At 38.7% G+C, this 14,842-nt stretch overlaps 1 protein-coding gene across 9 annotated transcripts in view; it reads right to left on the reverse strand.

Moving 5' to 3' along the window:
• The window catches only part of LOC126284265 (RIMS-binding protein 2-like), a 1,431,128-nt gene that overhangs the window by 386,531 nt on the left and 1,029,755 nt on the right, over nucleotides 1-14,842 (reverse strand). For all 9 annotated transcript variants that reach the window (XM_049983077.1, XM_049983076.1, XM_049983073.1 and 6 more), the window contains exon 19: nucleotides 11,090-11,306. In XM_049983077.1, the coding sequence (XP_049839034.1) occupies nucleotides 11,090-11,306 (217 nt within the window). The remainder of the gene's footprint in view (nucleotides 1-11,089; nucleotides 11,307-14,842) is intronic.

The raw sequence follows: 14,842 nt of genomic DNA on the forward strand, positions 1-14,842 counted from the left end.
TGTCCATTTTTGCATCTCCCAGTCCCAACTGCATTTAAAGCATGTTAAAATGAGTCATTTGTGTATTCTCCTTTCCTGATTAGCATGTTCAAATTTGGCAGGAATGGTACTGCTTGGCAGCTGCAAATTTTGCCACCGATAGTTCTATGAGTGATAGGAGTAGAACATTTGTGGCAGTGGGATGAAGAAAGATGCAGAAAAACAGTGGTATTCAGTCATCAACCCTGCAAGTCCTATAGATAATCTGTTACAGTAGAAAAGATTTGTGTAAGTAGTTTGTATAGTTGGGCAATAGCTCCAATTACTTCCGACTTGTGTACCAGCCAAATAATGAACACAATAGCACATAACTCAGACACTAGTGTTTTTTTTATGTTTACCATTTGACTGAGAGATTGTGATTTTTTTTTTATTAATATGCTGGTACATCTTGGATAAAAAGATTATATGACACTCAACAAATGTAGAAAAGTGGAACATTATTCAGGAAGTTAGCAAAAATCACACGACATGCGTTCTTGTTTCATGAAAACTGAACATTCCTCCAGAAACATGAAATACAATAGTGAGAAAATTAAAAATAATTGATGCAGCATGTTTGGAAGGAAGAAACTACAAACTAAAACAGGTACACAAATATCAGGTTCTGAGAACTGGAGAACATGCTACTGAAGTTGATAAGCCTAACTTGTGCTTTGAATACTCCAATTGATGGTACTGTAGTTCACACTAAAGTGACATAATTTAGTGTATGAATTTGTTCAAGATGAGGCTAGAAGTGTGAACAATGACACTGTTCAGTCATGGAAAAATATTCTTCCATCAATCTTAGAAAATCACATTCCCAATTTATGTTTTTAACACAGATGAAATGGGCTTATTTTTTACACTTTCTGCCTGACAAAACTCCTGAGTTCAGAGATGAAAAACATCATGGTGGAAAAATTATTAAAGAGAGTCTAAATGTTTTATTATGTTGTAATGAAAGTGGGACAGAATAATTGATGCCACTAATAACTGAAAAGGCAGAGTACACAGTGCTTTTAAAATGTGCAGATATTTCTATGTAAATATACATTTAATACAAATGTGTGGGTAACAACCACTCCAGTCAAACAATTTGTGCATGCCTAGGATGAAAGTTTGGGTATCAGAATTAGGAAAATCTTTTTTTTTTGTCTTGACCAGTGTGCATTGTATCTCTGGGGTATGTATATCTGTGTAATACAAATGTAGCATTTTTTTCTTCCCAACTCTGCAAGCCGTTTTTCCATAAGGCATTATAAAAGGCCTGAAACAAAAATACAGGAAGATAGTTGAACAGAAGGGCTACTCTTGGCCTGTCTTGATACTGTGATGAGAAAGGTTATGATTTTGTATGTTATACATTTTGTAAGAAATGCCTTAGATGCCATGCAAGAAAGCACCATCTCAAACTGCCTCAAGAAGGCTGGCTTTCATCTGATAGTTATAGAAGACCTCACACCAGAAAGTGAACAAACTGCAGTTGAACAATGGCAGAAAATAATGGGGCATGAATAAGGCACTGACTACCTTAGCTTTGATCAATATATTGATTGTGATGAAGTTCATGACAATTAATGAAGTCTTGCAGGAACAGAAGGCACAGAAACAAGAAGAAAGTGAAGATGGGAGAGAACCAGAACCTTTTCCAGTTCCTACAGTGCCAAAACCTATTGAAGCAAAGGGGACAATTTAAGCAATATGGTTTGAGTTTTGAAGTCAACAAAGAAGTGATGAATGTACCTTTTAAGGTGGACAATAGAGTATTAAAGTTAGGACAAAAGAAACAGTCAGCTACTTTTATGTTTTTCAAAGGTTTATGAAGACATGACTACACACTGTATCTTACTGTGTTACAGCATAGTTAGGCTAAAAAGATTTGTGATATACTGATAGTTTGCTGAAATATCAAATCATGTTCAGTAACGTTTAGTGATTCATTAATGTAGAGATGCTAAATGAATTATGTTTGTTTTGATACCAGTAATAAAAACTGAAAGTTTATCATGTTTTTCATTTTCCCTATACCACTTTTGATGCTAGAGATTACTCTCTTTGACACATACCTTACCTGCATTCAAACTGGCTGATAACAGAAGTGTATATGTCAAGTATAATGGATGTGTTTAACACATTTTTGTATCCTGTATGCAAAAATGTAATTTTAAGAGTTTGTGGGTGCGATATTCGTAACATTCTCTTGGAAAGATGCATTTTGAGCTGTAATTTGAGACATACATACATTAATCCTTCTTGCATAGATCACGAATACGAGATTTCATAATGATGTGGAATGTGTCACTTTAATGTAAGTTTTCTTTACACAAAATAATATTATATATATATCTGTAATTTGAGACATACATACATTAATCCTTCTTGCATAGATCATGAATACGAGATTTCATAATGATGTGGAATGTGTCACTTTAATGTAAGTTTTCTTTATATATATATATATATATATATATATATATATATATATATATATATATATATATATATATATATATATATAGCTTTCGCAACCGATGGTTGCTTCTTCAGGAAGGAGAGGGAAAGACGAAAGGATGTGGGTTTTAAGGGAGAGGGTAAGGAGTCATTCCAATCCCGGGAGTGGAAAGACTTCCCTTAGGGGAAAAAAAGGACAGATGTACACTCGCACACACACACACACACACACACATATCCATCCGCACATACACAGACACAAGCTTGCCTTTAAATATGTCTGCTTGTGTCTGTGTATGTGCGGATGGATATGTGTGTGTGTGTGTGTGTAAGTGAATGAAAATAGGCATAGTAGGCTAATTTACTGATATGTTTGTAACCAAAATTTGCTATAACCCTAATAGCATAAGTAGCTGAACCTAACCGTTGCAGCACATCATTGATGTGTTTCTTCCAAATAAATTTCTCATCAATGCACACACCCAGAAATTTTGAGTATTCTACTTTAGCAACAGACTTCTGTACATAGTCTATATTTATCAATGGAGTTATGCCATTTACTGTACAGAATTGTATAAACCACGTTTTCTCAAAATTTAGTGAGAGTCAATTTGCAGAGAACCACTTAATAATTTTCTGAAAGACATTATTTCCAATTTCCTCAGCTGATTCTAGCTTCTTGGGTGTGATTACTATACTTGGATCATCAGCAAAAAGAACTAACTTTGCATCTTCATGAATATAGAGTGGCAAGTCGTTAATATACATTAAGAACAATAAGAGACCCAAGACTGAACCCTGTGGGACCTCATTATTGATACCTCCCCAATTAGAGGACTCTGCAAGTTTTTGTAGACTATCTGTACTGTTAATTTCAACCTTATGCATTCTTCCAGTTAAGTATGAATTAAACCATTTCTGCACTGTCCCACGCATACCACAATACTTAAGCTTATGTAGAAGAATTCCATGATTCAGACAATCAAATGCCTTTAAGAGATCACAAAATATCCCAATGGGTGATGATATCACCAGTGTGCGTGCTTGTGTGTGTAGTGAGTGAAGTGTTATGAAACAATGAGTGTATAGTGTGTGCAGTGACTGATAGATATGAGTGAACAGAATGGCATTACATTAAATGTATGTGTATATGAATTAGCTTATTTTAAATAGGTATAACTTGGCATTACATTAAGTGTATGTGTATATCAATTACCTTATTTTAAATAGGTCTAACTTTGACATGTCCTATATCCTTGTAAAAACAGATCTGCAGATGAATAAAGCTACTATTACTACTACCATTTTAATTTGAATCTGAGCATTTTTCAAAACTCTGCACCAAAGTTTCTCCTATATGCAGATCTCAAATGACCAATACTTTCAATTACAATAAATGTCATACACCAACAGTTTTTAGCCAGTTATAATTTTTGATGAAACTGAACGTTTTTAACTCACTCAGATAAATTTATCATCAAGGACCTCGTGTTTAAGATATTAAACTAGATAGCACAGTACTAACATAATGGTATCACACTTAGAAACAGGAGTATTAAAAGTCTATTCAGGCAATGTGACTAAGTGTTCCTGTAGTTTATCTAAACCCTTGTATCTGAAAATAAGAGTATTTTACTTAGCAAGCTCTTAGGCTGTTGAACTCTTTATTATTTTAGAAAAAGAAGAAGAAGGAAAGACACTAAAAACTTATGTGTACTCATTTTTATCAGTTGCTATCTCCCTGCTATGTAATCTGTAAATACACTCCTGGAAATGGAAAAAAGAACACATTGACACCGGTGTGTCAGACCCACCATACTTGCTCCGGACACTGCGAGAGGGCTGTATAAGCAATGATCACACGCACGGCACAGCGGACACACCAGGAACCGCGGTGTTGGCCGTCGAATGGCGCTAGCTGCGCAGCATTTGTGCACCGCCGCCGTCAGTGTCAGCCAGTTTGCCGTGGCATACGGAGCTCCATCGCAGTCTTTAACACTGGTAGCATGCCGCGACAGCGTGGACGTGAACCATATGTGCAGTTGACGGACTTTGAGCGAGGGCGTATAGTGGGCATGCGGGAGGCCGGGTGGACGTACCGCCAAATTGCTCAACACGTGGGGCGCGAGGTCTCCACAGTACATCGATGTTGTCGCCAGTGGTCGGCGGAAGGTGCATGTGCCCGTCGACTTGGGACCGGACCGCAGCGACGCACGGACGCACGCCAAGACCGTAGGATCCTACGCAGTGCCGTAGGGGACCGCACCGCCACTTCCCAGCAAATTAGGGACACTGTTGCTCCTGGGGTATCGGCGAGGACCATTCGCAACCGTCTCCATGAAGCTGGGCTACGGTCCCGCACACCGTTAGGCCATCTTCTGCTCACGCCCCAACATCGTGCAGCCCGCCTCCAGTGGTGTCGCGACAGGCGTGAATGGAGGGACGAATGGAGACGTGTCGTCTTAAGCGATGAGAGTTGCTTCTGCCTTGGTGCCAATGATGGTCGTATGCGTGTTTGGCGCCGTGCAGGTGAGCGCCACAATCAGGACTGCATACGACCGAGGCACACAGGGCCGACACCCAGCATCATGGTGTGGGGAGCGATCTCCTACACTGGCCGTACACCTCTGGTGATCGTCGAGGGGACACTGAATAGTGCATGGTACATCCAAACCGTCATCGAACCCATCGTTCTACCATTCCTAGACCGGCAAGGGAACTTGCTGTTCCAACAGGACAATGCACGTCCGCATGCATCCCGTGCCACCCAATGTGCTCTAGAAGGTGTAAGTCAACTACCCTGGCCAGCAAGATCTCCGGATCTGTCCCCCATTGAGAATGTTTGGGACAGGATGAAGCGTCGTCTCACACGGTCTGCACGTCCAGCACGAACGCTGGTCCAACTGAGGCGCCAGGTGTAAATGGCATGGCAAGCCGTTCCACAGGACTATATCCAGCATCTCTACGATCGTCTCCATGGGATAATAGCAGCCTGCATTGCTGCGAAAGGTGGATATACACTGTACCAGTGCCGACATTGTGCATGCTCTGTTGCCTGTGTCTATGTGCCTGTGGTTCTGTCAGTGTGATCATGTGATGTATCTGACCCCAGGAATGTGTCAATAAAGTTTCCCCTTCCTGGGACAATGAATTCACGGTGTTCTTATTTCAATTTCCAGGAGTGTACTATCAAGAGCTGTGCTGGAGATGCAATTTGGCATAATGGTTAGCACCATGGGCTGGTGTATTACAGGTCACCAATTTAAACACTACCACCAGGTGCTACTTGTCACTCAGTATTTATCATTTCTGAAAGACTGAAAAAATTTCTTATGTTTACAATATTTGTATATAAAGGAATATTTGACATTTTTATAATGAGCCGCACTCTCTGCCCAGGAGTTCAGTTTTGTTGTCCCCATTCACTGATGACAATAAGTCATATGCTTTAAGTACCAAGGATTGTACTTCACTAGTGATCCTGATTTTCGATCTGGACTTGATTGTTGTTACAGAATCACACTGATGGAGATGCCAGGTACTTCAGAACATCTACACCACCAATTAAGCAACATAAAAGCTATCATCTTCTTGGAAAGGAAATGAAATATAAGCAGTACATTGTTCCCAAGGTTTATATATTTAGGAGACCAGTGTACTCCAAGCCAGCAGTAATCAGTTACTCATCAAGCAACCATAAATGTTTTCCGGTGATGCTGGCCAGGACTTGACAAGATACCTGGAAGGATTTGACCAAACTGCCAAATACAGTGGGTGGGATAAGATGATGTCTTTGGAAAATGTGTATTTTAATTTGATGGCATACTCCAATAGTGGTTCAAAAACAAAAAAGTGAAGCTCAAGAGCTGGAAGAAAATCCAAAGTAAATGAAGAAAACATTGGTTGAGATCAGCAGCAAGTCCTTTTAGTGAGAGAATAATTGAAGAACAGGGCTCGGGGTCATGGGGAAAAGATGTAATCTTACATACAGAATGTTGTGGTCTTATACCACATTGTGCACCTGAATATGAGAGAAGCTAAAGAAAGCAGTCACAGGACACCTGCACTGAGCTCCTCTGGTGAAGGATGTCATAACAAACAAGGAATTCATCAATTTACGCCAGTGCATGAGGGAAATGCAACAGAAAAGATTCGGATGAAAGAAGTATGATGGACTCCCAAATGTGGTCCCTACAGCAGTTGTGGACAACCACCATGACCTCACCTCTCTCACAGATCAGGTAAAATCAAACAATGGAAATACCCGTTAGGAATAGCAACAAAGTAGGAAAAGATAGATTGCTACTTACTGTAGAGATGACACATTAAGTTGGAGACAGGCACAATTAAATTATACTTACACATAAACTTTCAGCCACAGCCCTAATCAGAAAAAGAGAAACACACCATTCATTCACACAAGCAAGCTCACCTCAAACACACTTGACCACCAACTTTGGCAGCCCAGCCTGAGCTACTTTTCAGTAAGTAGCAATCTACCTTTTCCTACACTGCTCATACGCCACTTATGAAGTGAAAAGATACAGTACGCCACTTATGAAGCGAAGCGGTACAGTAGTTAATGGTAGCCAGAAATGAAATAAGCAAAAGATATCAGCAATGAAAGTTGACCCAACACATCAAGAGATAATGGGGAATTTGAGGACCAACGTTAGTGAGTGGTACCCATTCTGTGTCAATTTTCAGACGCTTTCATACCCCGAGTGGAGGAAAGACAGACAAAATGTCCAGTGATAAAATACAGTATCAATACTGACGATCATCTACCAACTCACCAGCACTTCTGTAGGGCATTGCTGGTTGATCAATGGATAATCCAGGAGGAAGTGGAGATGATGCTGCAAGATGAAATCATTGAACCTTCAGAGATGTTGGTGCTCTTCTGTCATTCTTGTAAAGTAGGAGGATGATAAATTGTTTTTCTGCTTTGACTTAAAAAACAAAGCCTGCTATCTGGATGACAATATCATTTTTTCACAGACATTTGATGAACATCTAAACTGCCTGACATCTGTGTTGAACTGTGTTCAGACTGCATGCATCTGCCTGAATCCAAGTAAGTGTCACTTTGCCACCTAAAAAACAAAAATCTTGGGGCACCTAGTGAATGGCAATGGAGACCCACCCATCCAGAGAAAAATAAGAACAGTTACAAATATTCTGACTCCTTGGCTCATTGGTGATAAGAGATGTTTTCTCTGAATGTGCATGCAGTACCATTTGATTCATAAAAGCATTACGTACCAAGGCACATCCCTTGCAAGACCTACTGCATGGAGATGCGAAATTTTTCTGGTATGAAGTGCAATAAAGATCTTTCCTCGTTCGTAAGGAGGCACTAACATCTTCTCTGAGCCTAGCTTTGTAAGACAAGAATATTGAGACATAATTTCATGCCAATAAACCATCATTCTCTATGTTGGCTGATTACCCTGAAGGATCCTGATGGACTGACTGATGAGACAGGCACTGAGGCTTCAGGAGCACAGTGATATGCAAATATGGACACAAACACCAGGATGCCAACTGACTTTCAAGGAATCCTTTGGCAGAACACTGCAGTGTTGACACAAACTCAGTCATTGCTGCATTAAATGACATTTCTGCTAAACAGAGGGATGATCTAGCATTGCTGAAATCTATGGAGGTACTGAAGGAGGAGAATACACCAAAAGGAGAATTCCAGTTAATAAATGAAACACTGTATAAAAGGAATTATGATCTGAGAGGGTGGAAACGGTTGCTCATCATACCAGCTCATCTACAGTCAACTATCCTGAATATTTTCCATGACACTCTAGCATCTGGGTTTCTGGAATTCATGAAGTCTCTGGAATTCATGAAGTCTCTAGACAGAATTGGTCACAGATATCAATGGCCAGGTCTTTAATAATCCATTAGACATTGCCTGCAATGTAAGCATGTGCTGCAATGACTTCCAGGGCAACTAGTAACAAATCACCTGCAGCTATGCCATTTCATTGGATTGGTATCAGCCTATCATGGGTTCCTGAAGTTAACAAACATGTCTCTCTAAATAACAGCCTGCACTGACTACCACACCTGCTATGCAACCACCAAAGCTCTGCCAACTGCCAAAGCTCCATAATTATGAAGGTTCCATGTAGAAGCACAGCACTCCACATGATGATCTCTGATCATGGTAGGGTTTTTCAGCTGAGATTAGTATTACACATAACTTCATGTAGAAGCATAAGTCACAGGACAACAACTGCCTAACACCTCCTGGACAAATGGCTTCACAGAACACTATAAGAAGAGGTTGGCAGATATGATATCAATGTACACTCATGCCAAACAGACAGTGGGATACAATACTGCCCATTGTGACATTCACATACAACAAAATGAAGCAAAAGACTACAGGCTCTACAGTGACAAGGCCAAAATGACAATGGATACATTGCTTCCAATTCAACCAGGCAATGCTCAGGATGACTATGTAAAACACTTCATCACCAAGACAGCAAGAATCTGTGTGTGTATGTGTGTGTGTGTGTGTGGGGGGGGGGGGGGCTATTTTCCTTGCTATTTTAATGTTTAATTTATACCTTCAACATAAAGATATTTGATGACCTTCTAAAATGCCAGAGCCAAGGTGTTTACATTATGACCCTTCATGATGACAATGAGATAAGTACTCCTCATTACCTTTGGCAATGTTCTCAAATCATCTCTTCATTAATATAAATTTAAACTCCTGTCTACCCTTTCTTTTGATGAAGCATATGTATATACACATTGTTGTTTTCATGAAAATGAAGCTTGTATGTTGCTTCTTTAACCACCCAAGAAGCTCCTACTTACAACTATTCACATGACCATCAGAAAATGTATTATGGAGCTCAACATTCTTTCACTTTTTTACAGTGTTTTGGTGTGGGCAATAAATTTATACTAGATGCACTTCTTTTTATAGCAGCCACATTCACACAGCTTGAATATCACTGTAAATGCTGTGTTCTTCATATACTTCACAATAAACCATGAATAGACTCTGCCATCTGTTCTTCTTGCAAATGGTGCACCTATGCCTGACCAGTGAAAATATAGCTTCAAAAAACATGGTCTTTCAGGACAAAGCATTTAAGTGCATAGATCTTGAGAAACTACTTCTCCACATTGCTGTTTCCCAGGAAGAGAAATTAAAAGTACACACATCTGCAACAATCTAAATACTATCAGACAGGTGCATCAGTGTTTGAAAGTAAAATACCCAACTTCCCTAACAGTAGAACTGCTGTGTATTACTACATCAATGCATCAACCAGCATCACATGGCTTTCCACAACCGAGATACTTTGTTTGAGACCATTTTCATGTGAGCATCTTTGTTCATGCTGTTGGTAATAAAACTTTATATGAAATTTACACAAAAATTTCCTGTTACCTTTAGTTCTGTCTCTCATCATGAATCCAGCTGATATTTTAATTCACAAGGTATGACAAACTTAAATCTTATAGTCACTACATCTTGCAGTTACTACAGATCAAATGTCATACATTAGTCACCTATGTGTTTATCCAACCTATAAGACATAAACACACACACACACACACACACACACACACACACACACACACACACACAGAGAGAGAGAGAGAGAGAGAGAGAGAGAAATAGTAGTTCCATGGAATCTATTTCAGTTTATCAATTTTGCATTGGCAAAATCATAAAATCGTAGATACAACCAAAAAACACCTATAAACAGCTCAAATCTGCAGTGTGAAATAGCATTTAGTGTGACAGTAAGAATATGGAAACTGCTTTTGAAATATTTCATTATCGTATAATTCAATCTACACTCTCACTTTGTCATATCCGAGCACAAACACATCTGTTACTCCTCCCCTTCTACCTTCTATCTATCTCTAGTTCATTATCTTTTCTGTGTGTGGTGAAACATAGTGTGTATACCACTACATAATCTTGGCATTATAGCACTGTGACAGATTTATACAAGGCAAAAAAAGAAAAAGAAAAAATAATAATAATAATTATACTGCATTTCTTTCAGACACATTTTTGATGCCTATTACAACTCACTGATGTGTGAAATATGCAAAACTGTGACATAAGTTATGATGGATATTAATAATTTGAGAGACTCTTAACGAATAATCACTGATTGATTTTTGTTACAAGAGCAAACAATTTAACAATTGTGAATTAAATTAAAACATTTGATTATAGTTTTTTCTAGATCTGTACTAACAAATTCCACTTTATTCTACAAGACAGTTAACACACACACACACACACACACACACACACACACACACACACACACACAATGGCCATCACCTTTCTATAACTGTTACAGTTAATCATGCAGTCTTGTCATGTACTATCTAATCTAGCAATTGGTCCAATAAGGCACACAATGCATCGCTATTTTTCTTTACTCTACTGCTCACAAAATGCAAAACTTACTTTAATCCAGCACAAACCAATGTCATAATTTCTATACTCGATCTACTGTTTCTATAAGGGAATAAATACAGTTCCTCCTCTGTTTAAAACAGAAATACCTCAATTGTATTAAAGAAATGTGAGAAGATAATATCTTGCCTATTAAGGGTATGTTCATGTTGTTTGCTGGGTAGATCTCTTTATCACTAAGATTCTCCTCAGGTTCTATTACAACTTGTCCATGTGAATCAATCCTCATTTGCCTGTGTCCCGAAGACTGCTGATGATGCCTCATATGTGGTGGTACTGCAGAGCCATAGCGTTCTCTTTGACGACGGTCTCTATCTGCTTTCGCACTATCCAGTGCAGCAGACTCCTGTCAAGAGAATATATTCCTATTAACTACAATTTCAAGCAACATAGTAAAATCATAACAATACTCCAATGAGCAAAAAGAAGATTTTTTTTTATAAAAAGGTTAACTGATATGTAAAGGAATATAGTAAAATTCTTGTGGAATCTATACTAACAATAAAGCTGTCGAACCGACATTTCTGTTTTTTGAACACACTAATCTCCAAAACTACTCAGTGAACTTTGATGGGATTTTCACAGATAAATCAAATGTAGCTTGTAGCAACATACAGGCTTTACTCCATCAAAATTAGAACACACAAAATAAGTTTTATCTAAGGTCAATATGCTCAGCTCAGTAGTTCAAGTGCTTCCTCATCACGGCATAGTATGTCAAAGAATCAATAGATGAAGCTGTCAGTTTCACTGTACAACAAAGAACCAATAGATGGCACAGATAGTTTTTTTTTTTTACTCAGGGAAAAGTGTAATTTTGGAAGTTTATTTCAGAGACAGAATTAAGAGCCACAATCTTTTCTGCACAAATACAAACCAACAGCAAATTTACGTGACTAGGATGTATGGATTTACTGATTTCATTTTGCGTATTAAAACCGTAGGATCATTGCTTTGCTTCTTTTAATGGGTTTTATTTGTATTCTTTGCTAGGAAAAACAAATTTACAAAGTTTGCTTTGTGTTTCGGGTGACTACTCATTACATTTTGATTTTGTTTTATTTACAAATAAATTTTCCTAGAAAATTGGTTGAGTCTTTCTGAATACACCAGAATGGCTAAAGAACTGAGGACTATGCAGTCTCAAGAAACCAATGATGATTGTGAGGCAAGTCTTGCAGCAGCTCGAGAACATCAGGCTTTAATTTGTTCATTGGAATCTCTTTCGAAAAGTGAAGTATGATGTAACAGATCAAGAGCATCAAGTATTATCTTGTTTCTCAGAACCTTTCACTCACAGAAGCTTGAAGTTACTTCTCGCCAGTCTAATATAACAGAAGTGGAAATTTTGATGGGAAGTGGCACATGCGAACAAGTTTTTATACTTCAAAGTTTGCTTATTCCTAACAATTTACACTTTCACTTTAAATATGTACAATTTCTGGTAAACTTATGTTATGTCATCACCATAAACACAGCACATGCCAGACACTGCTTGTTATGGGCATTGGCCTTAGTGTCCAGATCTATGTAGCACTTTCTCATGTCAGTGAAGCAAACAAGCTTTTCACTCATTTCATCAATAGTACTACTTCGAAAGTTGTATACAAAGAAGGTTTCTTAAGTCAAAAATAAATTCCATGTGTACAAAGTCTCAGGTACAGCTATAAATAAATTCTTGGTCAATGTCCAGTTTCTCAGCTAGTTTTGAGATATAGCATGTTTGAGAACAGGGCACAAAATCACATAAACAGTATTTTTCTCCAACTAGTTTTTATGTATACCTCCCCTGAATTAGAGAATATATGTGGAAAATTAAGACATATTTCAAATTCCATAATATAATATTCCTTATCATCATAATCAACAGCCAACTGCCATACATTGATTTATGAAATGCTTCTTCTAGATTTTTTCATACATTATGTTCTTGAGCTATGTACATCCATGACATCCCCACATGTTTTTAATGTCGTCCACCCACCACCCTTCATGTCATTTTATTATGACTCTGAACCCAACATTCTCAGTCAATTTACTATCCATTAACTGGTTAAATGGCATGGTCACTTCTATTTTATTCTCATTAGTCATAATTTCATCCCTCATTTTAGTCTGTCTGTTTTCATGTGTCTCCTGGAAGTTTCCAATATGCTTCCATTGCTCACTGAGTAGTTTTCAAATTAAAAGCCTTTGTCTCACACACAAATGTCAAAAACTGTAAACTTTCCATATCAGATACACTTAGTTCTTAGAACTCAGTTCAATTTATTAAAAGCACTGCCATAATTTTCTTCCTCTTTCAGTTTATATCTTGTGTTGTCTTTCTATTCATTGTCTTCGATTACAGTGAATCCAGATATTAACAATCAGTTCTGAAGTGTGACTGAAGAATTGTGTTTATGCAAATAAATTTGTCTGTAAACAGGAGTTGCATTACACTTCTCTGATCAGCCACTGCAAAATAGCACCACAGGTATTACCAAAAATAAACAAAGATGCCAACATACAAGGTGCTATCCAAAATTTTCAAGACTGGTGCTGCCATCTGTTGAAAACCTAACTTTTGGGCTAATGGTCACCATCACCCTCAAAGTAGTTCCCATTCACATGTACACACTGGTCCCAGCACTTCTGCCACTGGTTGAACATTTTCTGGAAGTCCTGTTCTTTGAAGGTGTTTATCATCCCCAGCAATGCTCCTTGAATCCTCTCTAGAGTGTTGAACCAACGGCATTTCAACTTCAGTTTCAGTTTTGGGAATAGTGCGAAGTTGCAAGGTGCCAAATCTGGTGAGTATGGTGGGTGGGGTACAACCACCTTGTTGTTTTTTGCCAAAAAAAAAGGTCCTGGCGAGGAAGGACATGTGATAGGGTGTGCTGTCATGATGCAGCAGTCAGTTCCCTTATTGCCAAAGCTCAGGCTGCCATTGCATACGTTTTCAAGGAGCCATTGCAAAACATCATAGCAGTAAGCAGAAGTCACTGTTTGGCTATGAGGGACAAATTCTTTGAGCAAAATTCCCTTGGTATCAAAGAAAATGATGATCATGCTCTTCAATTTTCTCTTCACCTGTCTTGCTTTTCTGGGCCTTGGAGGGCCCAGGCTCTTCCACTGAGACGACTGTTGCTTTGTCTCTGAGTCATAACCATAAATCCAGCTCTCGTCACCGGTGATAACCCATGACAAGAAGGTTGGATCATCAGATGCAGTATGAAGAAGGTTCTTGCACACTTCAACATGCTGTGCAATTTGATCGGCAGTTGAGATCTTTGGCACAAATTTTGCAGTGACACAATGCATGCACCGGTTCATCAGTCAATGTTCGTTGACATGTCCCATAAGCAATACCCACTTGATCCACAAGGTGTTGAATGGTTTGACGTTTATCTGCACACACCAACTGTTGAAGTTTGGCGACAATGTCTGGTGTTTTGCAGCTAATGGGCCTTCCAGCGTGAGCATCATCTTAAATGTCTGTACGGCTGGCTCTGAACTGAGCATGCCACTCAAACACAAGCGTACGGCTCATGCTCTGTCCCCCAAATACATGTTGAATCATAGCAAGAATCTCTGTAACACTTTTCCTGAGATTCACGTAGAATTTGATACACATGTCCTGTTCAGTTCACGAATCCATTGTAAAATCGCCACACACAAAACATAGAGTATTACGGAAATCACTGTGAACACGTAACATGTCCTCCCAGATGAAAGCCACTATGTACAATGACTCATCAGATATGCAGCTCTCACCACCTAGCGGTACAAAGATCTACTACTCCTATTTTCCAAAGTGGCAGCACCAGTCCTGAAAATTTTGGATTCGACCTCATAAAGGGATACAGGTCATGTGACTTCTGTGGCCTTGTGCAGTTCATT

The sequence above is a fragment of the Schistocerca gregaria genome, chromosome 8, assembly GCF_023897955.1.
Source record: "Schistocerca gregaria isolate iqSchGreg1 chromosome 8, iqSchGreg1.2, whole genome shotgun sequence".
Taxonomy (NCBI): Eukaryota; Metazoa; Arthropoda; class Insecta; order Orthoptera; family Acrididae; genus Schistocerca; species Schistocerca gregaria.